General features: G+C 53.0%; 8 protein-coding genes across 8 annotated transcripts; 5 read left to right on the top strand and 3 right to left on the bottom strand.

Annotated features, from left to right (window-relative positions):
- Positions 1 to 1,415: 1,415 nt before the first annotated feature.
- On the top strand, positions 1,416 to 4,794 carry SCP_1100330 (OPT oligopeptide transporter; the record flags this gene model as incomplete). The annotated part of the gene is made up of 20 exons (XM_027762470.1): positions 1,416 to 1,640; positions 1,703 to 1,788; positions 1,847 to 1,998; positions 2,048 to 2,131; positions 2,188 to 2,207; positions 2,273 to 2,387; positions 2,450 to 2,566; positions 2,626 to 2,909; positions 2,969 to 3,049; positions 3,108 to 3,269; positions 3,332 to 3,419; positions 3,471 to 3,626; positions 3,681 to 3,860; positions 3,914 to 3,952; positions 4,009 to 4,033; positions 4,087 to 4,121; positions 4,176 to 4,467; positions 4,526 to 4,586; positions 4,639 to 4,693; positions 4,751 to 4,794. 20 exons carry the CDS (start codon positions 1,416 to 1,418, stop codon positions 4,792 to 4,794), a joined length of 2,301 nt encoding a protein of 766 aa, XP_027618271.1.
- Positions 4,795 to 5,286: 492 nt separating this feature from the next.
- On the bottom strand, positions 5,287 to 9,364 carry SCP_1100320 (hypothetical protein; the record flags this gene model as incomplete). The annotated part of the gene is made up of 9 exons (XM_027762469.1): positions 5,287 to 5,816; positions 5,874 to 5,898; positions 5,952 to 6,523; positions 6,589 to 6,708; positions 6,763 to 6,823; positions 6,896 to 6,934; positions 7,003 to 8,339; positions 8,389 to 8,559; positions 8,617 to 9,364. The coding sequence occupies 9 exons, from the start codon at positions 9,362 to 9,364 to the stop codon at positions 5,287 to 5,289; spliced, it is 3,603 nt and encodes a 1,200-aa protein (XP_027618270.1).
- A 1,900-nt stretch (positions 9,365 to 11,264) lies between these two features.
- SCP_1100310 (Orotate phosphoribosyltransferase) lies at positions 11,265 to 12,006 on the top strand (the record flags this gene model as incomplete). The annotated part of the gene is made up of 2 exons (XM_027762468.1): positions 11,265 to 11,359; positions 11,415 to 12,006. 2 exons carry the CDS (start codon positions 11,265 to 11,267, stop codon positions 12,004 to 12,006), a joined length of 687 nt encoding a protein of 228 aa, XP_027618269.1.
- Positions 12,007 to 16,311: 4,305 nt separating this feature from the next.
- Positions 16,312 to 16,830, top strand: SCP_1100300 (hypothetical protein; the record flags this gene model as incomplete). Its single annotated transcript, XM_027762467.1, has 3 exons — positions 16,312 to 16,472; positions 16,552 to 16,705; positions 16,759 to 16,830. 3 exons carry the CDS (start codon positions 16,312 to 16,314, stop codon positions 16,828 to 16,830), a joined length of 387 nt encoding a protein of 128 aa, XP_027618268.1.
- Positions 16,831 to 18,197: 1,367 nt separating this feature from the next.
- Positions 18,198 to 18,502, top strand: SCP_1100290 (hypothetical protein; the record flags this gene model as incomplete). The annotated part of the gene is made up of 2 exons (XM_027762466.1): positions 18,198 to 18,380; positions 18,440 to 18,502. The coding sequence occupies 2 exons, from the start codon at positions 18,198 to 18,200 to the stop codon at positions 18,500 to 18,502; spliced, it is 246 nt and encodes an 81-aa protein (XP_027618267.1).
- Positions 18,503 to 20,830: 2,328 nt separating this feature from the next.
- On the bottom strand, positions 20,831 to 21,176 carry SCP_1100280 (hypothetical protein; the record flags this gene model as incomplete). The annotated part of the gene is made up of 3 exons (XM_027762465.1): positions 20,831 to 20,862; positions 20,924 to 21,082; positions 21,140 to 21,176. 3 exons carry the CDS (start codon positions 21,174 to 21,176, stop codon positions 20,831 to 20,833), a joined length of 228 nt encoding a protein of 75 aa, XP_027618266.1.
- A 755-nt stretch (positions 21,177 to 21,931) lies between these two features.
- SCP_1100270 (3-hydroxy-3-methylglutaryl-coenzyme A reductase) lies at positions 21,932 to 26,118 on the top strand (the record flags this gene model as incomplete). The annotated part of the gene is made up of 7 exons (XM_027762464.1): positions 21,932 to 22,228; positions 22,301 to 22,669; positions 22,728 to 23,258; positions 23,459 to 23,713; positions 23,774 to 24,728; positions 24,791 to 25,643; positions 25,701 to 26,118. 7 exons carry the CDS (start codon positions 21,932 to 21,934, stop codon positions 26,116 to 26,118), a joined length of 3,678 nt encoding a protein of 1,225 aa, XP_027618265.1.
- Positions 26,119 to 26,445: 327 nt separating this feature from the next.
- Positions 26,446 to 27,700, bottom strand: SCP_1100260 (Versicolorin reductase 1; the record flags this gene model as incomplete). The annotated part of the gene is made up of 9 exons (XM_027762463.1): positions 26,446 to 26,486; positions 26,553 to 26,649; positions 26,708 to 26,763; positions 26,827 to 26,895; positions 26,951 to 27,016; positions 27,073 to 27,099; positions 27,156 to 27,269; positions 27,329 to 27,374; positions 27,428 to 27,700. The coding sequence occupies 9 exons, from the start codon at positions 27,698 to 27,700 to the stop codon at positions 26,446 to 26,448; spliced, it is 789 nt and encodes a 262-aa protein (XP_027618264.1).
- Between the last annotated feature and the right edge of the window lie 217 nt (positions 27,701 to 27,917).

Below are 27,917 nucleotides of genomic sequence, written 5' to 3'. Positions count from 1 at the left end.
ACTGAATTGCGGTGATCCCACTCACCGGTACACCCCCAGCGGCGCCTCTCATGCTGTAAAATTTGTCTGCCCTCATGGGCCTGTCAGCAAGGCGAGGAAGTGACCGCGTGATCCTGTGTCCAGGATAGCGCACTCAAATACGCACAGTTTGACGTGTTGGCCAGCATTTCCTGCAGTCCTTGTGAGAATTTACACAGTTCGGGTCAGAGTCTTTTCTAGACACGAGCTGCAATTTTTCGACGGCAACTCAGTTATCGCTTACTTGGTGGTATAGACCCGTGTCGACCAGGCAGGTGAATGTCAAGCACATGGCATCGACGAGACCCGTCCGTAAGTAGCTGGAACTGGAATCCAAAGGACGGACTCGGAGTTCACCCCTGATAACAGCGGGTTCACAATCGCGAGCGCAATTACTCGAATGCAGGCGCCGAGGCGGGTATCATTTTTGCTGACCGCAAGTCCCCTCCTGTAGTCTTCTGTGCCTGCCGGTGCGGAGTCGTAGTGGATATACGTAGAACCGTACCTGCGGGAAGAGCGGATATTTAGCCTGTGGACACAGGACTTGATTAAAAGCACCACGGTGGATTTGCGGTGGATATCCATCTCGGAAGAGTGTTCTGGAATGAGTCGCCTTTCCAGGGACCATCGGGCACGATGATCTTCTGGAGTGAGCAGTGCTGGGAGGCAAACTTAGTGTGCCAACACCCTGAACGCAAGGCATGCGCACCGTATGCTTGTACGCCACCGCCAGGGGTAAACCTGGGGAGAGCACACGACACCAAGTTGGCTGGAGATAAAGGATCTATTTCGGTCCATGAGACTTTGGACCTGCTGAGTGTATACCGATCTCGGAGGCAGATCTATCATCGCGCAATTTATGTGTGTAGACACACAAAATGAGCAGCAATGCTAAGGCTGAGCATTTTGAAGGGGATCAAAGTTTGAAACCTAATCATGTGATAAGCGGCCTGTTGTCCAGCATGAGAAGGAGGGCCTTTTGGAGAATCCTCAGGATGTGACAATTGTTGACAACAGCATCTGCGAGTTGACGTTCGGCGCTGTTGACCCCGGCAAGCAAACATCGGTAAGCACTTGCCTGGAACTTTCTGTATCGTATCTATCGTACACGGCATCCGGTGGAAGGTAGCTTGCATGACGGCGGCCCACATGGACAGGCACACGAGGTTGCCAGATGGAGGCACGGAACAATCCACACCTCAGAGACTGCTCATGAGAGTGCATACGATAAGGATATTCACTTATCGTGGCACCGCATAGAACCATCTGCCGCCTGCGAAACGGGTGATGGAGGTCTTATCATGTGGTTGTGCCTTTGAGAGCCCATCAATATATGAAGAGCAATTTCGCTTCAGCAGGGTAAGGTCCCTTCCTTCCCTGTCACCTTCGAGTCCGCCATGGCCGACACAGCACTGCCTGTGTACGACGAGAAGCACGTCTCCGACGACTCTCTCGACAAGGGTGTTGCTATCGATGCCGTAATCGACGCCACGGAAGTCGACGACCCCCAGCTCGACGCCGAGCAGCTGAAGGAGGTCGAGGAGTTCGAGGAGCGCGCGGCCAACGACGAGCTGAGCGAGGCGGAGTACCGAGTTGAGGAGGCATACGAAGTCGCGATCAAGGTGGGTAACAACTCGATCGACTCAAGTGCTCATTTTGGTAATTCTCCCCAATTGCCTTTTAGGTGTTGTCGACGCGCGACGACCCAGAGTTGCAGGCCGTCACCTTCCGCACCGTCTTCCTCGGTCTTGGTTTCTCTGCCTTTGGAGCGTAAGCAGAAATCAATTTCTGAATTGCTGGAATAGATCTCTGACCGCTATTATCGCAGTGTTCTCGCACAGATATATTATTTCAAGCCGCAGACGCTCACGGTCTCCGTGTTGCTCCTGCTCATCCTCTCGTACTGGATCGGAAATGCCATGCATGTGTTCATCCCATCGAGAGGCCTCTTTAGGTGGCTCAACCCATGCCCCTTCAACAGCGAGTCTATCTTAATTTTTCTCCGGGACGTTTGCTGAATACGGTACAGTCAAGGAACATGTTGCCATCATTATCATGTCGTCGACCGCGGCCACTTCAGCCGTTGCCATCCAGGTCATCTCGGTGCAGGAGTGTCAGTGCATATTCCTTTGTCATGTGCCGCCCTAGTTGATCAAATTGCCTGGACAGTGTATTACAACAACAACATGGTACGCCGCTGAGATGTGCCCGATCGATTAAACGTCTAATGCAGGACCACGTTCGATGTTGACAGAATGCTGGCATTGCGATCTTTACTCTCATCGGATCGCAGTTGATCGGCTATGGCTATGCCGGTCTTCTCCAGGACGTCCTCGTGAAGCCAACCAAATGTTTCTGGCCTGCGAACAGTGAGTCAACCTTGCGGCACGTCTCCGGCAAGCCACTGATGACACAATTTACTGCGGCGCAGTCTACACCGCTAACTTGTTTCAAGCGCTGCATTATGATCAGCAGATGACTTCGAAGCGGGTGCGCCTCTTTTGGTCGGTGTTTGGGATCCTGTTTGTTTGGGAGATCGTCCCGGAATGTGTGTAATGTTCAAATTTACTGTGCACAGTACCATTACTGACGATAGGTTGTTGACAGGGATTTTCCCCATTCTTACCGGCTTCTCCATTTTCTGTCTTGCAGACAACACCAGCTCCGTGTTTAGAAATGTCTTCGGTGGCGCCAGCAACAACGAGGGCATGGGTCTTCTCGCAGTGTGCTTCGACTGGAATTTGATCACCAGCTCCTGCTTGTGGGCGCCACTCTGGCTGCAGCTCAACCAGGACATCGGTATCTGCCTGACATACATTCTCATGGCGGCTGTGTACTACGGCAACTTGTGGCAGGCAAAGGAATTCCCCTTCATGAGTCAGGCAATTTTTGTAAGTCCTTGATTAACTCTTATTGAACAAATGTCCGGAATATTTGATATCTTGTCTAGGCCCAGAACGGAACTCAATACGATCAGACCGCTCTTTTGACCAACGGCAAGTTCGATCCTGCCAAGTACCAGGAGCTTGGTGTATGTTGTCGTAAAAGAACGTATGTTGTTTGAGAGGACTGACTCTTCTGGGTCGTAGCCTGCATACTTCTCCGCCACCAACGCTCTATACTTGATCACGTCCAACCTGTCGCTTGGCGCTGTCGTCAGCCATGTCTTTCTGTACCACTGGAATGACCTCAAGCCCTTTGTCCTGTCTCTCAACCCGTGGAACAAAAACAAGTATTTTGTCCATGATGCCGTAAGTCTTCATATCCCTGTAGCATCACATCAGTGTCCTGATGTACGCGTGATTATGCTTAGCACTACGAGAAGATGAAGGTATACAAGCAGATCCCTCGGTGGTGGTACGTCGCCGTCCTTCTCGGTGCCTACGCTATCGCCCAAGCCAGTAAGTCCCCGCAGCTGTTGCTATGTCAGACTGACTTGATTATCTTCACAGCGAACTACACTGGCAAGTCTGGTCTCTCGTGGTGGGCGCTCACCGTACTTTTGATCATCGGCTTCTTCTTCTGCGTCATGTACGCGACGCTCGCTGCCACTATCGGTTTCACCGAGTTCAACACATCCGGAAACGGTTTCTTCCAAATGATTACCGGTTGGTTAACAACTTTCATCCATGTCGCTTGTCATTCACTGATGATGTGTGCAGCCTACATCGAACCCGGCCTCCCCGTAGCGAACATGTACGGTGCCATGTATGGAGCACACCCTATGCAACAGGGTATCGCGTTCCTGCAGGACCTGAAGTTGGGCCAGTACTGCAAGCTCGCTCCTCGCGTCACGTTCTGCATGCAGCTGATGGGTACTGTCGTCGGAGCTCTGCTGAACTGTGCGTCGCCTTTCGTTCTCGTTCTCGATATATGAAGTGACGAACTCGTGCAGATGCCATGATGATTTCCATTATTAACGCTCAACGACCTGGTATGTCTTCCCGCCAGATTCTTGAGAAGTGCAGCATCTGATTTCGTGATACATAGCTCTACTCTCAATCTCCGGTACTCGGTATGCTGAAGTTTTTCTTCCCGTTCACTAATCACCGCTCATCATCGTTCCAGTCTCTGGTCCGGTCAGAACGCTCAGTCCTACAACTGTAAGCATACTGCTCGTGACATTCACCCTTCGTGTATTGACGCTGCGTCGCTAGCCAACGCCATCTCGTGGGGCGCGCTCGGCCCGCAGATGTTCGGCGCGCATTCGATATACCACATGGTGCCCATATCGCTCGCCATAGGCGTGGTGCTCCCGCTCCCGTTCTACATCGCCTACCGCATTTGGCCAAAGGCCGGCTTCCAACACCTCAACACGTCCATCATCATGCAGTACTCCTGCTATCTCTCAGTCGGCATCAACACCTCGGTGAATACGAGCATGGCGCTCGGCATCTTCTCGCAGTGGTGGGTGCGCAGGCGCTATCCGCGCTGGTTCGCAAAGTACAAGTGAGGTGCCCCATTGCGGTATGATATGAGCGTCTTGCTGATTTGGATGCGTCTTCAGCTACATTGTCGCTGCGGCTATGGATGGCGGTACCCAGGTTGTTATGTTTATCCTGAACTTCGTGCGTTGCTTACGTTCCACCTACCCTATGTTGTTACTGACCCCACTTACAGGCGATCTTCGGTGCTGCGGGCACCGCACATCCTTTCCCCCAATGGTGGGGCAATGGTGGGTCGTTTCCGGCCGGATTCTCAGCAATGCGGTGCTCATATTTTCCTCCATTAGATTTCAACCTGTCCGCAGATCGTTGCGCACCACCTCCCCAGTGACCGATTGGAGCTTCTGGGCTTATCGTAGTAGTCGTGACTTCTGCTCTTGGAGACAATAGATCATGTTGTAAGTAATGCCATTGTATTTGCAGTAATTTGGGGCTGCTGGAAATATTAGGGTGTGAGTGCTGTGTGTACGGCTTTGAGTGTTGAGTACCTCTTTAAGTTCGTGGCATTGGATGCAGCCGTTACTTGACAGTACTCTGTTAGGTATAGACAAAGTCGTTGCCCTCTTTTCCCAATCTACTCAGGCCTCATCAGCTTCGCTGCAGTGATTGGATAAACGGCATTTCTAACTCATCACACGCAGCTAGTGCTACGGAAACTTCTACCCCGTCACTGAGAGATGAAAGACATGAAGTATTTCATACATATGATGCACAAACGTGTGGAGCGAGTATATAATACAACGAGTCCGTGGGGTATTGTAATACAGACATTATCGTCCGTATTGGCGGCTGTTATGAGTGAATTATAATGAACCATACGATGTTACTCCGGTGTAATGATTTCAGCTGTTTCGGGGACGGGAGTGTCCTGTCTGGACGTTCTGTGCTCAGAGGCCATCTGCTCCGCAGCGACATGAACAGACATATGGGTGTCCTGTCTCGAGCCGAGGCGCACAGGGACAAGGCTGACGGAACGAGCACGAGCGTGAGAACGAGACATAGAATCATGGCGGACGGAGCGGTCAAAAGAATGCATTGTAGTTGGATGTTTTGGTGGGGCAAACTCCGTTGCCCGCACGGGGCTTATGGGACTTAGTCCTTCCTCGGCGGTGGAGTATCCGCTGCGCGGTTCATCGTCGCTGATGTCCGACCGCACAGAGCGCACAGAGTGGTCAGAGCGTATGGAGCGTACGGAGCGCGAGACGGAAAGACTTCGTGACCGTGACAGGCTTCGCCGAGAGGCTCGCTTTGCGCGTTCTTTTTGTCGTTCTTCATGCAGAGCCATGAGTGTATCGCGCTCAGATATCTTTGTGAGTGCGTGTTCCGCAGCTTGGATCATGCGTTTCAGTGCACCTGCAGATAGTCAAGGTGAGACGTCGCTCAACAGCGATCTCAGATAACAATACTCACGCTCAACACTAAGCGCGAACAAGACCTTGCAACGCAACAATCAGTATCATGCCAGGGACGAAGTATTAACTAGCTTACATTCCTGGCTTCGTTATCTTGCAAGATTTCTCGCTTTACCCTCTCCGAGGTGCCTTCCTCTTGAGTAATGTCATCCAGCAGCATCTTCAGCTCATCAGGTACGAGCGAAGGGACAGTATCCCCTTGCAGATGTATCGAACCATACTTGTTTCCGACAAAGTACTCCATGTAATCATGGAACGCGCGCGCATGCATGATGATCTGTTCGGGCAGCGCCTCCAGCTCTTGCTGCGCAACCTCCTGGGACTTTCCCAGACGTGCGGCAATGGCCTCGAAGGGCGAGGGTATCGCACCGCCGACAGGGGTCGACGGGTATGTGTTGCTGTCGCCATTCCCGTTGATGTTTCCATTCCCGTTCCCATTCGTGACACCTCTACCGTTCGGAACTCCGTTAGCGCCGCCGTAAAGCACATTCATGCTTGCGTTGAGGTAGGCGGTCTGGAGGCCCGCAGGAGTGTGCGGCATCTCAGCGGCCTCCTTCGCCTCCTTCTTGCGGTACTTCTTGACGGCTTTCTCGAAGACGCGGGAGTGCAGAACATCCTTGTATCGTGAGGAGCCAGCCTCTTGGATCACTGCAAGAACGGAAGTCCATTACATCAGCGACTATTAGGCAGAGTCGCTCGAGGATCGTACGTACCTGATACGAGAATAGTAAGAGTCGCAACACCGAATAATGCCCAGACGACAAAGATCGAGCGCCCGGCAGGGGTTTGGGGCGAGTAATCGCCGTAACCTGTCGTCGTGAATGCGACAAAACCTTTATGTCGATGAATGAGCCGAAGACATGACACTCGAGGGATGCAATGCTTACAAAAGTACATTGCAATACCATAGGACCAGCCTTCCGTAGCACAAAAAATGCCTGAGCCAACCTAGGGAGGCGATGATGAGTAAAATAACCGAGCACAACAGTGGAAACGATGAAATTAAAACCCAACACTCACAAACCAGAAAATCAAGAAAAACAACCATGCGACGGTGAGCTGATGTGAGCAAATGAATGGTTCGCTCGTCAGAAAGATTATAAATTTTACGGAAACTTCACACACACCTTCGCATAGTTCGCCCTCCTTTCCTCCTTCTTCAGATTCTCGCTGAATCTGTCATACGAAAACGGCGTAGGTTGCCTGCCCGTGCCATGTGCCAGGTCTCGCACCCATTTGGGCACGCGCGCGAACCGCCGGATGTCCAAGAGCGAGAGCACCTTGCGATGCTCTGCATCCAGATCTTCCTGCTCCTCTGCCTCCTGTTCCTGCTCGGGCTCAGCTTCCTCGTCTCCCATCTCGATATGTACCGCGCCTTCGTTGTCTTCCGGTGCCTTATCCCGCAGAGGACTTTGCTCGTAGCCAGAGTCCGTCTCGCCTCCGACGTCTTCGCGCTTCTCGCTGGCGCTTTGCACAGATGCCTGCATCTGTGCCGGTGTCTGCTGGGAGTCGGTTTGTAGATCAATCTCCTCAGGCCCCTCACCCCCATCAGGCTCAGCCTCCGCGGACGTACCATATTTCTCGACAAACGACACCGCGACCTTGGTGACCATTGCCGCCATCCGGCCAACCTGCGCGTGTGTGGGCGTCTGCGGGTGCGACGGCCACGCCGACGAACCGCCAAGGGTATGGGGCGCGCCCATGTGTGCAGCGATCGCGTTCGAATGGATGCCATTCGGGATCGCGGGAGTGGGCACAGCATCCGTGGAGGGCGGCGACTGCGCTGGCCCGCAATGACGCACGATGAACTTGCTCAGCGGCACGCCCGCCTCGAGCGCGGCGGACTCAAGCTGCGCGTCCGAGAGTGCGTGGATGTTGAGATGCTTCCCCCGCGGGTGCCCAATGACGGAAAACGGGATGAAATCGGCCTCCGCTCTTCCTCCGCACCCAAGGGCCAACCACATGCGGGACGCCCAGCTCCGCTGGCTCGAGCCGTCCAGCCCGCGAAGACCGACGAAGCGCGGGCTGTCGTGCTGGATGAGGCTGTTGGGTACCCACACCGGCTGGCCGTTCTTCTTCAGCCGCCATTCTACCGCCCGCCGCCAGCGCTTCTCCCACCGACGATAGCGCCGTACCTCGTGGCGGCGCTGCCTCATGTTCAGCACTCTCTTCCGGTAACCCAGTTCGAGCCCCTCGAAGATTGTCTCGCGACACATAGCGACGAACAACCCGATATTGAGGATGCCGAACGCAATGTAGAAGCAGATGAAGACGCGCGAGCCGGTGCCGTTTGGCTTGATGTCCCCGAACCCGATTGTCTCGATGGACACGACGGTGAAGTAAAGGCCGTCGATATATGACAGGTGCAGCAGGATGGAGTTGATCGCCGCACCGAATGCAACGTATAGTAGCAGTATAATCTCGATGATCACCAGAGCCCGTTGTTTCCGTGTGAGTCCGCTGCCTGTGGACAGCACTCAGGACAAATGCAAGAACCAGATGCAGACACTCACCGCTGTTCGTGAAGTCGGGAGTGCGAGCTAGGTCGTATATCAGCCCCACGTTGGTGATAGTGGACGCGATCGTAGAGCATAGCGTCATCCAGAACGCCTGCCCGTAAGTAAACCCATCGTTGTTTCTATGCTCGACGCCGAAGATAGTGACGGCACAAATGTTAATAATATCTACGACAAGGCATATGAAGGGGGACTCGACAACACGAAGTCATGCCAGTCACACACCGTGCAGGGTTAGAAATAAGATACAGAGTACGGTGACGAGCTTGATGCGATGCTCAAGAAACCGAAGGATCAGACAAATATTTGCGATGAGAGCGCACGCAATCGAAAGCGCCATACCAACGTCAAGAAGGACGGGGTTCGGCCTCGTCTGGACGGTCTTGTTGTTCAGCGTCTGGATGTACCACCGCTCCGTCAAGCCAGGAATCTCGAGGAGAATGGCAAACGGGATGAGTACGCCGGAGATGATGGGCGACCAGCGGTAATTAGGCACGAAATGCTCGAGCTCTGAGGATGTAACCCCGCTGGGCAATATGTACGACTTCAACTTGAGATACCATGGAAGAACGGTCGCGGTGGTCGCGCCCGTGAAGGTTCGCCTAAAGGGCACGCTCGCGAAAGTAAAGGAACGTGCACTCGTAGTGGTCGTCCAGGTGGCGAAGCGGTGGAAGCGCCGGTCACGGTGGATGTCGCGGGTGGGCTCATCCTCCTCGTCATTGTCGTCGTCAGAAAAATAGTTCGTACGCCCATCGGCGCGATACGCGTCGGGATTGATGATCTCGGGGGGCTCCTGGATCTGCACAGGCCGATGTACGTCGATCACCGGCTGGGTGACATTGGGAACCGGGCTGCTGATATTGACCTTCGGTGCTGTGGAACTCTCGGCCTTCTCGGGATCGCGCTGCCTAGAGTCGGGGCGACTGTGGAAAGAAAACAGCTGTGCGAGGGCGGTCAGGACCATGAGACCCATATTGCTAAATGCAGGAGGTGTAGTGGTCGAGCTACGATTGCGAGGCTCTAAGTGAATTCGAATAGGGCAGCGACGAACAGGACCAGAGTTAAAAAGAGTCACAAACGGCCTCGTGTAGTGCACACGGCGAGTTCTGCAGAGACTCGGAGGTCAGGCGACGATCTGTTGCGACAGGTAGTGTGAACAGAGATGGTGGGCGACAGGATCAGCAGTTGGAGCGTTAGGACAGAGCAGCGCATACCGCGCAATCGTGGCGTCGATTGGCACAGAACGTCAAAGTGGGGAGAGATATAGGCGTGAAGGAAACTTCCGTCTGTCCATCACAGAACTGGAGAATGCTGCAGCAACGGCAGGAGGCAAATGTATTCGCGAAGCTCCGTTACGGTGCAGTTTGTAAACCACTCGATTCGGAAATCTTGGCATATTCAGTCGGAGATTGAACACGCTGCCGGGCCTCGTCCGGTCTGTCCGGACCGTCAGTCTGGCTCCTCTGGGTCGTACCAAGAGCAATCTTTCCCTAGATGTGGTTCCGGAAGTCCTTCCGTCAAATTTGCCACTTGCTCACTGCTCGGAAGCCGCACACATGCGGATGGCGTGAGTTGGGTTCGAAATCTGTGTATCATTCTTTTGCAAGCAGCCAAACGAGAGTTTTCAGCACGGGGACACGCTCACACATCCGAGTACTCTTTCAATGTCGTAACCACATTGACACCGAGATCTTCCGGACTCACCGCCAAATTTTCGCGAACGCGCTGGGAACTTGAGAGAATGTGTGCATGCAGTAGTAAGTTGAAGTCAAATTTGACCCAAGTAATATCGACTTACTCCGCCAAATGTACGAGTACTTAATCGGCATACAAGCGGCTGCCTTTATTCCTGTCACCGAATGGATTTTGTATACCAGGACCCTCGATGCCTGAGTATCTCGAAGAGTAAATGTGATCTGGATCCTGACCGGGGCTATCAGCACGACGCAAAATATGTAAGTCAGCATCGGAAGCGACTCCGGTATCTGTGTAAGCTATCGACCTGCATGCATCACTGTGAAGGTTCAAGGAGGTGAGAGTCATCCATTTACCGGCTGAAAAAAAGCCAATCACCCGGAATCCGAGTGACGTTCGGGTACGGGCGAATTGCTTCATATTCAGAGGAAACATCACCCGGCGGTTGCCCGGAATGTAGTACTAGGGGAACGGGTGATTCTGCTCCGCTAGATCACACGCTGAACGTGAGAGTGTCAACTAAACAAGGAGTGATTTTCCTGGTGACTTTCGCCCAATCTGGCATCCAGTGCTGACGCATACAAAAGTTGAGTACTTACAAGGAACGGCAGCAGAGCCTGTCAATCCTCACCGGCACCAGCCTCGAGAAGCCTTGGGCAGCTCTTTTTGGCGCCCAGAATTTGGCAAGAATACGTCTTATCTTCCAAATAGTTCTGGTCATCCCCATGTCACGAGGATTCTGTGTGAGCAGTCGAATGCGAGGTAAGTAATCGCGGTAGCTCGTCAGAACGAATAGGATTAGCAGCGTCTGAATAATTATTGTTTAAATACACCTGTATCTCGTGAGGACGAACGCGCCAACCCGGTGAGATTTCAGGAAAGGTGAAGGAACAGGCTTGAATGTTGTAGTTGTCACTGTAAGCGACAACTATCTTAGCGGCCGCCAAGTTCATCGCAAGCCAGACGTACCGCTCCCTCAAAGTTCTAGCAAGGAGGTGCAGTGGTTTTTTTAATCTCCGACATATTAGTTTTCGGCAGCCTCCGTGGGGTGAACGAGACTAGTTCATCCTCCGATTGGAGTTCCGAGGTATGAATTTACGTGAATATCCGTGTCCTAGCCCTAAAATCGGGAGTTTTCCTCTGCGTCGAGCTCGACGGCGAGAGGAGGACCAGCGACGATGGCGACGCTGAACAAGTACCAGGACGAGCTCATCGAGCATGCCATGTCTGTCGGTGCTCTCAAATTCGGGTCGTTTGTACTCAAATCCGGCAGGTTCGCACTCATTTTCTTTGATTTATCCTGAATGCCGACATACAAAATATCGCAGGACTTCTCCGTATTTTTTCAACGCCGGCCTACTCGCTGACGGCTCCGTTCTGGACACGCTCTGCTCCGCCTACGCCGTAACCATCGCTGACGCGCTCACCGCGCAACCAGGGCTGCCACCGTTCGACGTCATTTTCGGGCCCGCATACAAGGGCATTCCCTTCGCTGCCGGTACCGCCCTCGTCCTGCACCGCGACCACAGAATCGACGTCGGTTTCGCGTACGACCGCAAGGAGGCGAAGGACCACGGCGAGGGCGGCGTGATGATCGGCGCGCCCGTCAAGGGCAAGCGCGTGCTTGTCCTCGACGATGTCGCTACTGCCGGCACGGCTATCCGCGGCGCGATCGCGACGGTAAAAAAGGAGGGTGGCGAGGTCGTGGGCGCCGTGCTCCTTCTGGATCGCCAGGAGGTCGGACGCGGGGGAAAGAGCATGATCGAGGAAGTCGAGGGCATCCTCGGCGGGCGGGGAAGCGTGCCGACTATCCTCAAAATGAAGGACCTGATGGCGTGGCTGGATAGGAATGGCCGCACGCCGGAGCTGGAGAGCATGAGGGAGTACTGGGAAAGGTATGGTGCGAAGAACGCTGAGTAGTTCCCCGTTTCTGTGTCTTTTTTTCGGGCGACCGCTAGAGGATATCGTATCGGACGTTATTGACTTAGTAGAAGTGATTGGCTGTAGCTGTAGGTGAGTATCGTCGTCGTCGTGACTGCCCCGATCTGACAAATGCACAGTTTGTATTGCTGTTCACTGCTTGCAAGCCTGGTCGTGTGACATATAAAGTGAACTGTTCGCATTCTCTTCACAGAAAGGGACGATGCAGATGGAGGTGTCGCTTCAATTGTGCTACGAAGGCCGCCTATTGACCATGCGTACTGCACCATGACAGGTTTTCGTGCTGATGATGCAGCTCTAGCGCTGTCGCTGCCAATACCACCCTTTATTTTATGAGAAGTGGCCGATGTACTTGTTCATATCACTCTGGGAAAACGCGTCTTACCACCATCCTCAAATTGAAGATCATTTGCAAGTGGAAGGCAGCTACTTCACGTATATGCCCTCTTGCTCTCTGATCGAGTGTACTTACCCAGTCTTCGAGTCGACGAATTATGGCAGCAGGTCATAAAGCTTGGATTCTGCACGTTTTGCACGGGATTTCGTAGTCTGCAAACCTTGCCGCGGGGAATCCGTACGTCTCTCCGTTTACAATATCTTCACTCTGCCAATCTGACGCAACCCGTGGATTGCAACTTCCCAACGTCTGCTGGCACGGAAGAGGCGACTTCGCTCCGAGGTTTAGCACTACTCACTGGGAGCTACCACTATACGACACCAACCCAGCTGCCTCCGAACTTCAAACCTTCAGAAACCCTGAGCCGCTCCGAGATCCGCGGTGACGACTTCGCTATCCGCAGTAGACATTACGACATGATCTCCTCTGCGACCCGCCGCTGCAGCGTGATATGCGCGGCGTGGCGCGCGCGGCGGTCGCGTGCGCCTTCATTTACACGTTATATCGGTGAACTGCGAGCATTCTGGGCTTCATGGAGGAGCCACTGCGCGTGCATGGTGTTATGGGTGGGTGGTCGTGGTATGCGAGTTGCAGATCGACGTGAGCTTAGTCAATGTGGGTGAGGCCTCGCTGAGAGGGGGCCATCGACCGCCAAGGATGCAAATTCTAGGGAGGTACCGTCGGGGACTCGGTAACGCTCTGCCTGAGCGGAAGCCGGATGCTTCGAACCGTGCTTCGATCGGAGAACGTTGGGACGAGTTCAAAATCCAAGCTCCTGCGAAGAAGTGTGTTGCCTAGACTGGAAAGTTGCTACCGACACGACGGGATGATCATAATGAGGGGCAGCCTCTTCAGTGAGTGACCTACACTTGCGTAGTGGCTGATTGGAATCTAGTCAGAGGTTTGGTGTGGTGTGCTTCGTCAGGTGTTTGGCAGGTCAGCTGGTGGAAGATCAGCATCCTCCGCCGGGGATAATATGAGGCTGCACGATTCACGACGCTATTGCACCTATGGCGGGGCAGGCTAGCAAGAATAGCTATCGTGTTTCGTGGAAGAAGCGCTCGGCCTGCAGGTTCTGAGCGGCAGCGTGCGTTTACGTGGAGGTGCTACTCCAGACATGCTTTGCCGGAGACGAGTGCCTGACATCCTTCAGAACCATGGCATCAAGGACATGGGCTCATTGCAAAGCCGAGACAACGCTGACTGCCACACGTACGCTTCCATCATCCTGCCGGAAACCAGCAACCCACAGAACGATGTCCATACTTCCCTCAGGACGAATCCCGTTGCTTCGTGCGTATTCGATCTTGCACAAGATGAACGACACGCACCGCAGGCTGGATACACTTCATGCGTCTGCGCACTGTTTTGGGAAGTTTATCCACTACAGCCGGCGATAATACCAGCCTGGCAAGTGAGTGTACATATCTCCGCATCATTGTCTGCAAGCCAGGATGTCTGCAGGCCGCATCATGTGCGGTGGTAGTTGACAGCCGTCCATCCGTCCATAAAGCGCTCTGCATAGCTCTGACGACTCAGAAATACAGATGTTCTCGCCGGACCCCTGCGCTGAGTGTCCGTGACGTGATCCGTCGCGAGGACGGCGCAACGTAGACACGAAATGAAGCTGGCGATTCTCACGCAAACTAGGAAGTAGCTCGAGAATGAGGTCGGCAAAGCTGGAGCTTCATACGCCCATGATGCGCAGGACGGGAGGCTTGGAACCATTCAACACATGGCTACAGAGGGACATCCGCGCTCCGAAGCTTGCATGGGGCGGAGGAGGTGCTCCGAGTCCGATGGCCGTGCGGTGACTCCCCTGGGTTCTTACTCCTCTGCGTCCCCGACTTGGTTCACCAAACTACCAGATCGTCGCTCATTATGAGAAGTTCGAGAAGGCTGGTGTGGATGATAGATAACACATACCAACCTTGGCTTCAACCTTTTGCGCGGTCCGTGGTCAAAGTATCCGGACTGTGTATGCGCACTCGGCGTAGAGACATGCCGCTGTGTGGTACCAGTCAAGTCCTGCGATCGCACATTTTCTGTGATGCAAGCAGGCCACACCGACCTTCCAAAACTTTGCAGCATCAAGAGTAGGCACAGAGACCTCTACATTTTGAAGCAATCGGGTAAGAGAATAGAACCGTATAAAAAGAATATGGCACTCATTTGGCATATCCGTGTCAATGATAGTACTTACGAGGAGTCTTGTAACCAGGAAACTTGGTCATACCAAGGCTTTCCCTGGCGGAGGCCGGCCGTTGCACGACCAAAGATTTTCTCAGTTCTTAGCCCGCTCCCAATCAGCTGCAGCTGCTTGTCTGCAGTTGACATGTACCCCAACTGCATGTCGTTCCCTCTCTAGTGGAGCGCGAAGGCTTAGACTTAGCTCTCACCCCTGTTTGTCGACAACTCGCGCTATCGCGCCAGCCTGAGTAGTCCTGTGACCGCTGTTGAACTGCTCCGTTGACAGGGCGCTGAGTAAAAACAATTTATTGTTGTTGTTTTGTGGTAATATTAATACTGAAGTCTACCAGCCTGCCTTCGCTGCCACCCACCCTCTTGTGCGTTCGTGTACCAAGACACCCCTCTGCCCGCCCAGCCGATTCGCGCGTATAGTGATCATCGAAACGAACCCGTTCCGTCGGATGCACGCTATACCCGTTGTTCAACTCAAGCTTTAGCCAAAGCCATGTCACCTGTTACAAACGTTCGTCCGGAATTTCGATGCAGTGAATCCTCTCTGCGCTGGGTACTTATCGTTCCAATTAAGCCTCTGTTCCTGGTGTACGCTCTGATCACACGGCTGGTCATGTCTACCGACAATCTACGCAGTCACTCCTGATGCATGCTATGTGTTTCGAGAGTCCGGCTCCTACAAAATCACAGTAGCCGACTTGAATGCCGGAGCATTACGTCGTGCGATCTTCGAGATACACAAAGGAGATGTTGCCGGAGGGAATTTCAGTACGAGGGATGGAGGATGGATTCTGTTGGACTCGAATACCATTCAAGGGCTGCTAACGTGGAACAGCTCTGACTTCGGGCTATGGAAGGTTGTCTTTTCCACATCACTGAAACCTTCCAGACACAGGGAATGAGTCAAACAAAATATTGCTAGCAAAGTATGTCATGAAACCCTGGTCCTGGACTGATATATGTGTTGCAGTGTACATCTGAAGGTTATATATGCAGCTGTCACAAGAATCTGACCAGATTCTATTTTAGGCCACTGCAGATCTTCACATCATGCTCTATCGAGAATCTTTGGGACGCCTACCGTCAATTTGAATTCGTAATGCATTGGGAAAGTGTCAAAAATCCCAACTTTCTCTTCCTACGATAAGACAGTGATTAAGATGACTCCATCAGCAATGTATTGGTGGTCGTGGGGCCTGTAACTGTAGATGGGGTTATCAACAGAGAATTCCTCACCGGAACGATCGCCACTCCATACATCATGAATTTGGTTCACAGGAAGGCACAGCATCTGTTGGCATCAACCGTGCTCCAAAGCTACCGATACCTCTTGTCGGATAATATCTCAAGAGGGCCGGTGGGGACCATCTTCGAAGATATGGCCCATTACCTCCTCGGCGGTACTGCATCGCGCAGTCGCTCCCTTAGAACTCTCCCGTACGGTCGTGGTCGTTCCACCAGCAAACTAAGGGACCTCACGATGAATTCCCATGTGACCCTCGAGAATATCACCCAGATCTCTGGTAATCTGCAGCAGCGCACGTACTACCGCTGCGGGGAACCTTTCCAGGCATCGATTCTTTTGCGTTCATTGATGGGATACTAGTCCTGTTCCAGTTCACTACCACTCGGGGCCACCTAGTCAAAGTCAAGCGACTCGAAAGCATTGACATCCTTCCTATCTCATGGCGGGGCAGCAGGTTGATGTTAATTTTTTTGTTCCTGAAGAAGTTGGAGCCGGCTTTGAACACCAACTATTCGAGCCGACCTTGTCCCGAGAAAAGTGGGAGGGAAAAGTGGACCAATATGTGATGGGATTGACTCCTGAAGACATGTTTCTGATTGGGTATGTTTACTTTTACTCTTGATGCTTGCATTCCATTGCTGATGCCACCATTCTTCGACTGATATATTTATACTGGTAGCGGTACGCACGATGCTACAGATAATTCTCAACTGAAACCTAGATCGCTGAAAGCCTTGAAGAAGAGGAAGGCGCCTGCGGATGTGGACGTGAATGTGGCTAAGCAGCCTCCAAGGCGAAGGAAAACGTCAGCCACAAATTTGCAATCTGTAGAGGTGTGCAAATCCACACGATGTCCGTGATGTAAGACACTGACAGGGATATTCAGGGCACCGCCAATTCGGAAAGGGTTTCGCAAGAAGCCCAAGCTGGACCTTCTGAGAGCCAGACTCACCTGTAGGTCCCGATACGAAAGCCAAAGGGGAAAAAGTGACCCGTGAACTTCTCAACCACTCTCGGAGAAAAGACTGGTGTGCAGCACCTCCTGACGCACACGAAGTCGGTGGTTCTGCACGTGTGCCTGCAGCATCCGCCCATCGACCGGACGTCGTGGCAGAAGGACGAGCCGCAAATAGGCCTGTGACTACGAATACGTGGCTTGTTGAAGCGACAGAACAAGCGGAGCCGGGCGGCTCCCAAATGTCCTTGATTCCATCTACGCCGCGGCCAGGGACGTTATAGATCATGTTGTATTACAGACAGTCACTTGAGTCTTAATCAGAGGGCGCACCAGGTCGACTTTGGAATCGCGAGTATATGTTCCTGTTGTTCTGTTATCGATCCGTAGGTCCGTCTCGTGTTGTATGATGTAGTACGTCCTGAGAAGTTCCGCTCAAAGTTTGCTTCACAAGCCGTCTATCTGTACATGTCTGCTTTATCACACGCACCCGGATGTTATGTCACTCGTGCAAGCACACACATTTCTCATTCAAGTTCTCAGTCAAGAAGCGTGACATGTACATTGCCATGGTGGACTGCACACCGCTGGTCCGCCCATTATTTTTCGTTGCGTGAAACTCGGATTTCTCGCCAGAGACTCTGGCTTGTTTGGCCAAGGCAAATAAACCCATATCCGGTGGGGCGGGTGCACTGTGCCGGCACTCGCAAGCACAGGACGCATAACCCCTTTTTTCCCAAGGAAATAACTTGGAAAAAGTGTGGAAATCAATAAAGTTATACTGCGGGAAAAACATGAGGAAAAAATGTGTAAAAGAACAAAGCATTTCCGCAGTTTTCCCACTGGAAATAAGTTCGTCGCCAAATATGGTAATTTTGTCCGGGTTTTGGCATGTCCTGGCATGTCCAGTTGCCTGATATGGTAGGCAACTTATTTCCAAGGGAAAAACCGTGAGAATGTTTTGTTCTTTTCTCACTTTTTTCTCCAGGTTTTTCCTCTGAAAATATATTATTGATTTCCATGCTTTTTGCCAGGTTATTTCCAATGGATAAAAGTGGTAATGCTTCCTGTGAAGGAGCTACCACTCCGACACTAATCCCGCTACCTCCGAGCTTCAAAGCTTCCGAAACCCTGTACCACTCCGAGATCTTCGGTGACGACTTTGCTATCCGCGTTAGACATTACAGCATGATCTCCTTTGCGGCCCGCCGCTGCAGCGTGATATGCGCGGCGTTGCGCATGCGACCGTCGCACGCCTTCATTTAAGGGCTATATCGGTAAATTGCGAGCATTCTGAGCGGTGCAGACTCCGAGGAGCCGCAGCGCGTGCTTGGTGTTACGGCTAGTTGGTCGTGGTATGGGAGTTGCAGATGGATGAAGGCTTCGAATCAATGCGGGTGAAGCCTTACTGGGTCGGGGAAGGAAGCTGGAGCTTCATACGCTCATTACGCGCGGACGGAAGGCTTGGAACTATTCAACACACGACTGCAGAGGGCCACCTGCACTCCGAAGCTTCCATGGGGCGGAGGTGCTGCGAGTCTGATCTCCGTGCGGTGACTCTCATAGCCATTCACTGCAAGGCGGTTTCTTACTCCCCTTCATACACGACTAGATTCACGAGATCGTCGCTCGTTGTGGGAAGCTCGAGAAGGTTAGCGTGGAGGATGTTGAGTAAAAACGCATGCCATTCTCCACCTCAACGTTTGCGCCGTCCCTGGCCAGAGTGTTCGGACTCTGCATCCGCACTCCGGTGCGCAGGCGTACTCTCCACAGGCTGACTATTTCATGAGAAATCACCTGATGATGGGTCCACGCATCTGCTCGATAAGATCGAACAGTGTACGGGATAAATGCCTCAAATTGGTGGGTCTTCTCACCCCATCTCACCCGCGAGCTCACATCCAAGTGACGTGGTAGCTAGGCTGGTGCAAATTGTTCCTGGCATGACCGCAACCACAAAGAGCTTTGATAACCACGATAAATCCTTGAGGGTCAGTGCCGCTTCGAAAAATCCTACTCTGACAATTAGCGCTGCCTTCAGCAATGAATCACGGGATCATGTCGCGTCTCGGTTGAGAACGCAACGCAATATCCTGGACTCCTGGCATGACGCGCGATTTCAATGTCCATTGTCGTCAGTCAGTCGTATGTTACAACCCTTTCGGACACAGTATGTCGAAGTCGGAACATCTCTGATGACACCCTACTCGCTCGGGAGCCCGCGCAAAGGATGTGGAAACATTGCACTCAACCCAGAGGCAGACAATAGGGTCGCCTGCCTCCGCTTATTGTCAAAGTGGTTATATTTCTGTCAGCAGCTCTCCACTAGATTCTGGGAGGCCAAAACAATAGACAGGTTACCATCTTTCATTGGCTCGGAAACGCACCACAGCAGACGGAAGCAAATATGTCTTTTTTTGTGTCGATAAAGACATGCACACGAGTTTGATCGTTGCTCAGAGTGGTGAGATACTCGTGAATGAGCCCAATGTAACCACCTGACGTGTCGTGAGTAACGTCCTCGACAGATTGTCGGTGCACCGTGGCAGTTGAAATGGAGAACTTGCCGGTGAACTAGCCTAATAGTCCGTTGCTTTGACGATCTGACCGCGACCAATGCATGCCTTCAATCGTCCGCTACTCTTGGACGGCCGGCAGACGCAGCAACGTGATAGGGAATTATTAAGGCAAGATATGGCGACTTCTGGCCTACGGCTCGACCGAAGCGGCTCTGGTGCGATGCTGCGAATTCCCAGGCACCCACAAACTATATTCTGTGTCGACAGTGTCATGAAGGTCTGGGATTTGAGGAGACAAGTAACGTCCGTAGCCACGTCCCTTCTGAGACAAAAACGCGTTCGATCTCTCATGGTTTGGTGAGCACTTCAATTTACTTCTGAAGAGTTACTGGTGACGAGACCCGGGCCTCTCGTCAAAGAGGATGCGTAGGCACAGTGTGACAACTAGGATGGGGATCGTCAGCTTCACCTCGAGGAGAGAAAGCACCACATTTCCGTGGTTGCCCGGACGGTCAGCTGCGGACTAGTGCGATCGCACAACAGAATTCGAAGTGATGTTCTTTGAACGATAAGCCGCGAATCAGCGACACCCACTGAGCCAAACAATGCACGTTCAGGATTTAGATCAGATGTCAATTACGGCGCATCCAAGTCCTCGAAGAGTCTTGGAGCTCGAGAAGCTAAAGCAAGACGGGGTCATGGTGTACACGTGCTATGCTAGTCGCCAGAGGTAACTCTAGGTAAGTGCGCGAGGCAAGCTAGATGAGCAAAACAGGGTCCGAAAGAGGCCCGAACCCCGCCTGCCCGAATATATCGAGCCGTTCTTTGTGGGTCCAATGGGTACTTATCTTTTAGCAGACAGGGAACGAGGACCCCTGCAGGCTCCAATTTACGTCCACCGACTCGGCCACTAGTGCCTAGCCTGAACTAAGTAGTTGATGCACAGCGTAGTTGCCGACATCGACGGTCGAACCACCGTAATGAGCTCGAGAGGTTCGGAGACAACGTTAACTGTCCCAACCACTAGGAAATGAGGCTGTTGACGAGGTGAGCGACGCCTCGTCGCAATGAAGGCGAACATGTCTCACACACGTATGCGGTACGTTGCATCCAGGACACATAGATACAGACACGCGTCGAGGGCAAAACATTTGGTTACAAGTGCTCGAATTTGTGGTGTGATCGTGTTCATCAGAAAACGCGATAACCAGTGAAATTGGCGCCTCGAAGAGGTACCAATGGCGACGAGTGCACCCACACTTCCATGGCCGTGCGAGCCGTTGGCCCAACGTTAGAAGCCAAGGAGCGCCAGATTGAGCCCTCAATAGCATTGCGCGGGAGAGTATCAATCTGCATCGGCAGAGTGATGTCAGGCGGGAGTATCGATACGGGAGTCCCACAGCGAGCGAGTTGATCAGGAACAAGTCTGCGACTGCATGATCCAGAGATGCCTCGCGGACGCATCCTTCTTCTCTGAGCTGTTTTCAATAGAGTATTGTGGGGGAGTCGTTATAACCTGTTATTACCAATGATCATTGACCCAGGTCCATGGATATAATCGTCTTTGGCGCACTGACCGTACCAGGCTACCAGCATTCGAGCTAAATGCCAATCAGTGGCGTCATTCGTCAGAAATTCGTTATGAAATATAGCCACACAGCGTCCCGGTGAGGGCGTAGGAATAATTCTACCTGTCAACGAATACGAAGGCGATAGCGCCATGCCTTGGCAAAGAGCTGCGCTGCGAGTTAAAACCGCAGCGGCGACGCGGAGCGCTAGCAACGCAGACTGACCCATGGACTTGGGCTTCCATGGCCAGTTGAAACCCATGGACCCTACCCGTTGTTCTCAGAGGCACTATTCATTCTGGCAAGGTTTGAGATGCGACAGATCCTGCGCTTTGTGAAGGCACGAACTGACATATACAGGATGAGGGGGCTAGTGTGAAATGAACAGGAAACAATAGCCCGTGTGTCCGTCTCCGGCAGGATGCTGCGACAAGACTTTACGCTAACCATAAAGTCGACCTGCGCCGTAAGAGCGACTCGACGATGGAGGGAAGAGGACAACACGCGTAGTATGCGTCGTACGACGCCGGTGCCTGTTGTCCGAGGAGAGATAGCGCGAAGCATGCTTACGTAAGGGTGACACCGCCAGAAAAGGGAACTGGGATGGTGGCTAAATAGCAGCCCGCCATAAAATTCTGGAGTGGTTCGACCTCCCGTAAGCTAACGGTTTTTATCCCTGCCCTACTGGCCTTACCGTTGAGCTTGGATATCTCTCCGTTGCTGTCGACGACAACGGCGACCCGGTTCTGTCTCAGCCATCGTCGGTCCGCTCGATACTGGGCTATTTTCTATCTATTTGTGCCTATAGACTCATACCATAGTACTCTACTGACAGGTGGTCTCACAGGTATTTCTTCAGCGTCTCAGTAACATTAACATCCTCCTCGTACCACCTGCCTGTAATGCTCACGAAGGTTCACAGACGTCCGCTATATAACCTTGCTGCTCCGAAGGCCGTCATTGGACCCTACTATCACATAGACCTATTATCCCAGCCGCCAGTGCTCTATCTCTAAAATGCGCGCCCTACTCCGTCCGCTCGCGACTCATAATGTCAACTTCCCGATGGAGTCTATAGTCTTCATCTTCGTGCTGGCTATACTTGCGTATTTCAACACGCTGGACGGCGTCAAGCATTCCAGGTTTTTGGCTCCGGCGTACCCTGCGACCCTCCGGCCTGCGCATGCACGCCTTAGTGATAACGAGTGGTTGGGTGTTTCTCAACGAGACTGGTATGGCGCGTGGAAACACCCTCAGGATGGCGTCAAGACCGTGGAACTGCAGCCATTAGTGTTTTCATTGAGCGACAAGAAGGTACGCGTAGAATCCTTCTACCCTCCGTTGAGGTGCTCATCAGGTACATGTAATTAACATATCTGATAACAGGGTTCTCCTGAAGCGACACTCGACCGCTCAGTGCTTTCTGACATTGGCAAGCACCTGGCCACGGAATTCCCATCAGCGTCCGGCCAGACGTATCCGTCGTTATGTTACCGTCCATCGTCTAACATGTCCGCCGTACCCTGCTTCACATCGACTTCTGATTCCTCGTCTATGTTGACCCTCGCATTTCTACCTGAGTCAAGAGAGGACTGGGTGGCAGCTCTCCAACATGAAAACGCCATTATTGTGGATGGTGCTAAGTATGTTGTTGAGAGCGTGAAGCGTGAGGAGACTATTCGCGAGATGAAGAGCGGCAAGTGGGTCGCATATGCCTTGCGCGCCCTCGTTCTACGCTTCTGGGAGTTGGCGAAGGCAAGCGCTCATACTTTGTCTCCGTGAATTGGAATATTCACTGACGACGTGTATCCAGAAAGCAGATTCTTTGGATATTTTTGTGGTGCTCATGGGCTATATCTTGATGCATGCTACCTTCCTGCGTCTCTTCTTCTCCTCGCGGGCTCTTGGTTCTAACTTCTGGCTCTCCAACGCTACATTCTCCTCGTCTTTCATGGCCGGCCTCATGACGCTCCCGGTCTGCCGATATCTCAATATCCCGTTGGACCCGGTGTCTCTCACCGAGGCGCTTCCATTCCTGGTCGGCACTGTCGGCTTTGACAAGCAGCTGCGCTTTGCTCGCGCCGTGATGGCACACCCACACACTTTCCATACCCAAGACGACGGTCACATGAAGCCTGCTGGCGATGTCGTCCTCGAAGCTCTCGACATGACCGGAAACGTCAACCTGCGAGACTACGCCCTGGAGATTGTCATGCTACTTGTCGGCGTGAACAGCGGCGTTGGGGGTCTGAAAGAGTTTTGCTCTGTCGCAATCGTGGCACTGGTGATGGACTGTCTCATGCTCTCTACGTTCTACGCTGGGGCGCTGACCGTCATGGTCGAGGTGAGTCTGCCCTCTGCGTCGCGTCGAGATCTAGATTCGCGTCCTGTCACGTCACGACCTGCCACTTCCACGCGTTTTGAGCGGTCACACGTGACTAAGCACCCTCCTATTCGAATTGTCTTCCACGGATCCTCTTTTTGCCCACTCTAATTGTCCTTGACGTCGTAACCTAATGACCTGTATATGTTCTAATTCAACAGGTTCGTCGTATCAAGATGGTTCGTGCGATGTGCCGCTCCCGTTCCACCTCTATTTCTGCGCCTACCGACGGCAGTGCTATGCGTCCCGCGCTGACCCATACTGTATCGAAAGCCGAAGTCCCGACGCAGAAGAGTCTTAAAGAGCGTGTCTCGGCTGCTGTTCTGGGTGTCAAGGGTTCTGTCCTGAAGGACGTGCAGGCCAGCAAGGTGTCCGTGAAAGTGGAAAATCCTGTAGCACGACTGAAGCTGCTTCTGGTGAGTCTCTGTGGCTATGACGATCCGCAGAGACTTTCTGAATCTTGTGTACTTCTTCAGATTGCCTCTTTCTTGACACTGCACATTCTCAACTTCTGCACCACCCTTGCTCCTGCAGGCGCTCATGCCCGCCAGAACAGGCAATCCCTCCGGACATCTACAGATGTTGTACCGCTTGCCCCGCTTGTCGACATCACGAGCCCTGCCATCGCCAGTGTCCTGGCGAGTCTGGCTGCATCGGAGCAAGAAGTTGTGCAGAACAACGAGTCCGTCGATTCCGAGCTTCTCGTCAAGGTCGCCCCGCCCGTTTACGTCCGAGTCATTCCGGCGTCTCCGTCGTCGTCCCCAATGTCTAGCAGTGAAGCGATCGAGGACTTCATGTCCAGCTGGTCCCGTCTCGCGGGTGACCCCGTGATGTCCAAGCTCTCCGTGGTCTTCCTCTTCATCAGTGTCGGACTCAACGCGTTCCTCCTCAAGGGCATCGCCGCCGGCTCAGGTCTTGCTGCTGTGAGGGCAATGCGCAGCCGCGGCGTACGTTTCCGCTCGAGGGCGCGGTGCGATCCTCAGTTAGAGAAGGCGCCGGTGTGCCCACCCGCTGCGCCTGTTGTCGTAGCTTCTGCTGTCCCGTCGACCGCGTCCATCACCAACGCGCTCTTACCTGCCAGGGAGTCTTCAGCCATCTTGAGTTCTCCTATCAATCTGGAGACTCTTGACCAGAAGCTCCAGGAGCGGATTCTTCGTGCGCCGCTCACCCCACCTGAGGAGCCGTTGTCGCCGCTTTCCGTCCTGGAAGGTGGTCTCTCGAGGAAAGAGTCGCGTATGGACAACCTGCGTTCGCTCGAGCAGTGCATAGATATCTTTGAGAGTGGTCCCAGACCGGTTTCTGTGTCGTTGTCCATGCTCCACGACGAAGAGATAATCTTGCTCGCGCAGAACGGAAAGATCGCACCGTACGCGCTTGAAAAGATGCTCGGCGACTTGGAGAGAGCTGTCTTGATCCGCCGTGCACTGATTTGTGAGTTTTCAATTTGTAGTGATTCGGTTGCGGAGACATTACTGACAGCCTGGGCTGTATAGCTCGTGCGTCCAGGACAAAGACACTCGAGTATTCCGACCTTCCGATGACCAACTATGACTATTCACGCGTCCTGGGTGCTTGCTGTGAGAACGTCATCGGGTACATGCCTCTTCCTATCGGTATCGCGGGACCTCTTAAGGTCGACGGGGAGTTCTTCCCTATCCCCATGGCCACTGCGGAGGGCACATTAGTCGCTTCCACATCCCGTGGCTGCAAGGCACTGAACTCCGGCGGCGGCGTAACAACTGTTCTGACATATGACGGTATGACCCGCGGCCCCGCCATCGACTTCCCGTCCATCACCGTCGCAGCGGAGGCCCGCGCATGGATCGAGTCCCCCGAGGGTTATGCGCTCCTCAAGGAGTCCTTCGAGTCCACATCACGCTTCGCCAAGCTGCAGAACATCAAATGCGCTATGGCTGGCCGGACGTTGTTCGTGCGCTTCGCAACGCGCACCGGCGACGCGATGGGCATGAATATGATCTCGAAGGCGACAGAACAAGCACTCGAGACGATGGCGAAGGAGTTCCCGTCCATGGTCGTGCTAGCATTGTCCGGCAACTACTGCACGGACAAGAAGCCCGCTGCGATTAACTGGATCGAAGGTCGTGGCAAGAGTATCGTTGCTGAGGCTGTCATTCCGGGCAAGATCGTGAAGTCGGTGTTGAAGACGACAGTCGAGGCGCTGTGCAACTTGAACACGAAGAAGAACTTGGTCGGTAGTGCGATGGCTGGCTCCGTTGGCGGCTTCAATGCGCACGCGGCGAATATATTGACCGCGATCTTCCTGGCAACCGGTCAGGATCCCGCGCAGAATGTTGAGAGCTCGAACTGCATGACTCTCATGGAGCCGTGAGTTGATAGTTCATTTGTGACTTTGTTATAACCGAGTTGCTCATTGGCTTTCAGGACAAACAGCGGCGAGGACCTGCTCATGACGGTTACTATGCCTTGCATCGAGGTTGGTACTATTGGTGGCGGCACTGTCCTTGCTCCTCAGCAAGCCATCCTCGAGATGCTCGGCGTGAAGGGCGCACACCCAACAAACCCAGGTCAGAACGCCCAGCAGCTCGCTCGCATCATCGCAGCAGCGGTGATGGCTGGTGAGCTGTCCCTCATCAGTGCACTCGCCGCTGGCCACCTCGTGCGTGCCCACCTCGCACACAACCGCTCACAGCTCAACACTCCGGCTGTGTCCCGGCCACTCACCCCTGCTCCTTCCACGCCGAACCTCTCCGGCAGTTTCATTTGGCCTCTCGGTCCGAAGGGCGCCATGACTCCCGTGTCCCCCACACCAGGTCCGTACGACGTGGAGACGAAGTCATGATCTGGCCCGGTTCGTTGCTATCGTTGCTGTTGTAACTCGTCGCAAATGTGTCCATACCCGCCATACTTACCTGCCGAAGAGTGACGTTCCGCGAGCGTTGCCTTCAGTTTACCCCGCATTGCTCCTTCGTTTGTAACATATTAGCGCCGCGTGCTTGTGCGCCCATTCGTTCTTGCATATCTGTACTTTACACGGAGGTATCTTATCTACGGATTCTTGGTCGTAACGGATTCTTTACGGAAGCTGGCGCAACTGTTACAATCAGTCGTCACTCGTGGTTTTGACGGGTGCATCACACGATTAGTAGTCCCTCTGTACAGCTGCTGTTCAATCGAACACGATACCGCCATCAATATTGATAGATTGGCCTTTGAAATGCAAGGCATTAGCCAGACAATGTAGCCGAGGGATGGGCAACGAGTGCAGTAACTTACCGGTAACAAAGTGTGCTTCGGGCTTTGCAAGGTAGGATACGACACTCGCCACGACTTCTGGCTCGCCTTCGGGTGCATCTGGGCGGTATCCGAGTAGCTGGCGTGAATTGTATCCTTCAGTACAAAAGGAGGCTTCTTGTTAAGGTAGGCCTAACCTTCTTCATAGTTGTTCCTGGTCGTAAGCCATTCGTCTTATCATCCGGATGATAAGCTATGAACGACTCGCTTAGCATAGAAGAAATGTATGCAATGGAAGGAACACGTTTAATCTCACCTAGATCTGTCAGGATAAAGCCTGGTGCGTAAGCATTGACAGTGATCTTATGTGGTCCGAGCTCGAGAGCTGGGCCCATGAGTCATACGCAATCAAGAGAGAGTATGCACGGCTTGATGCTCACCTGCGGACTGGGTAACGCCACGAATGGCAAACTTGGTGGCGCTGTACGCCGACAGGTTCGCGGAACCTAACAATTTGCAAGTGAATAATTTGACTTCGGAAGACGGAAACAATGTCTTTCACCTTTCTTACCGGCACTGGAACATGCACCTAGAAGGAACAAGGTCTATGAGTCTACTTCGATGATAATTTGAAACATGGAGTACCGATAATCCTGCCGCCTCGACCTTGCTTCACCATCTGCAGGGCGGCGTACTTGTAGCAAAGTACTACGCCTTGAAGGTTGATCGACGTGATGCGCTGCCAGTCTTCCAGAGAAGCTATTGAAGAGTCAATATTGACCCCCAACACGATGTCAATCAGGAACAAAGTCACTGACTCTCCAGGAATGGCTTGTAAATCGCGATTCCTGCATTGGCCACCATCTGTATAAGATGGAACTGTGGGAAGATGTCTGCAGAATGAATCAATGACCTACTACGTCGACACCGCCCAATGTCTTGACGACTGTCGCAATCATGCCCACCACTTGCTCTTCACGAGAAACGTCGGCAGGAACCGCAAGAGCTCGCCTGCCCTTTGCCTGAACATCGGAAGCAACCTTCGCGAGCTGTTGGCTCTTTGACTCTATATCGTTCACGGCGACGTCGAGGCCGTCATCCGCTAGACGCAATGCGATAGCCAAACCCAGTCCTTGAGCAGCCCCTGTGACAATCGCAATGCGAGCTGTAGGTGACGCAGAGTCTGACATATCTGGCTCGTCACGATACCAGACAGGTTGAGTCGAGAGGACGGGATCAATGTTTACTTCGCAAAGCTGACTGCACATTCATCCTTCCATTAATATTATGGGCCTTCTGCACTGCCTGCCCCCACGTGTATGATGAACGTGCTACATAAATACTACGTAGAATCATGTGAAGTGTCCCGTGCGAGAAGAGAAGAGCACGTACCGATAATATTCCACC

The sequence above is a fragment of the Sparassis crispa genome, assembly GCF_003851025.1.
Source record: "Sparassis crispa DNA, contig_000011F, whole genome shotgun sequence".
In the NCBI taxonomy this organism is placed as follows: Eukaryota; Fungi; Basidiomycota; class Agaricomycetes; order Polyporales; family Sparassidaceae; genus Sparassis; species Sparassis crispa.
Note: the sequence above shows the minus strand (reverse complement) of the source record. Positions and strands in the feature narration are given on the sequence as shown.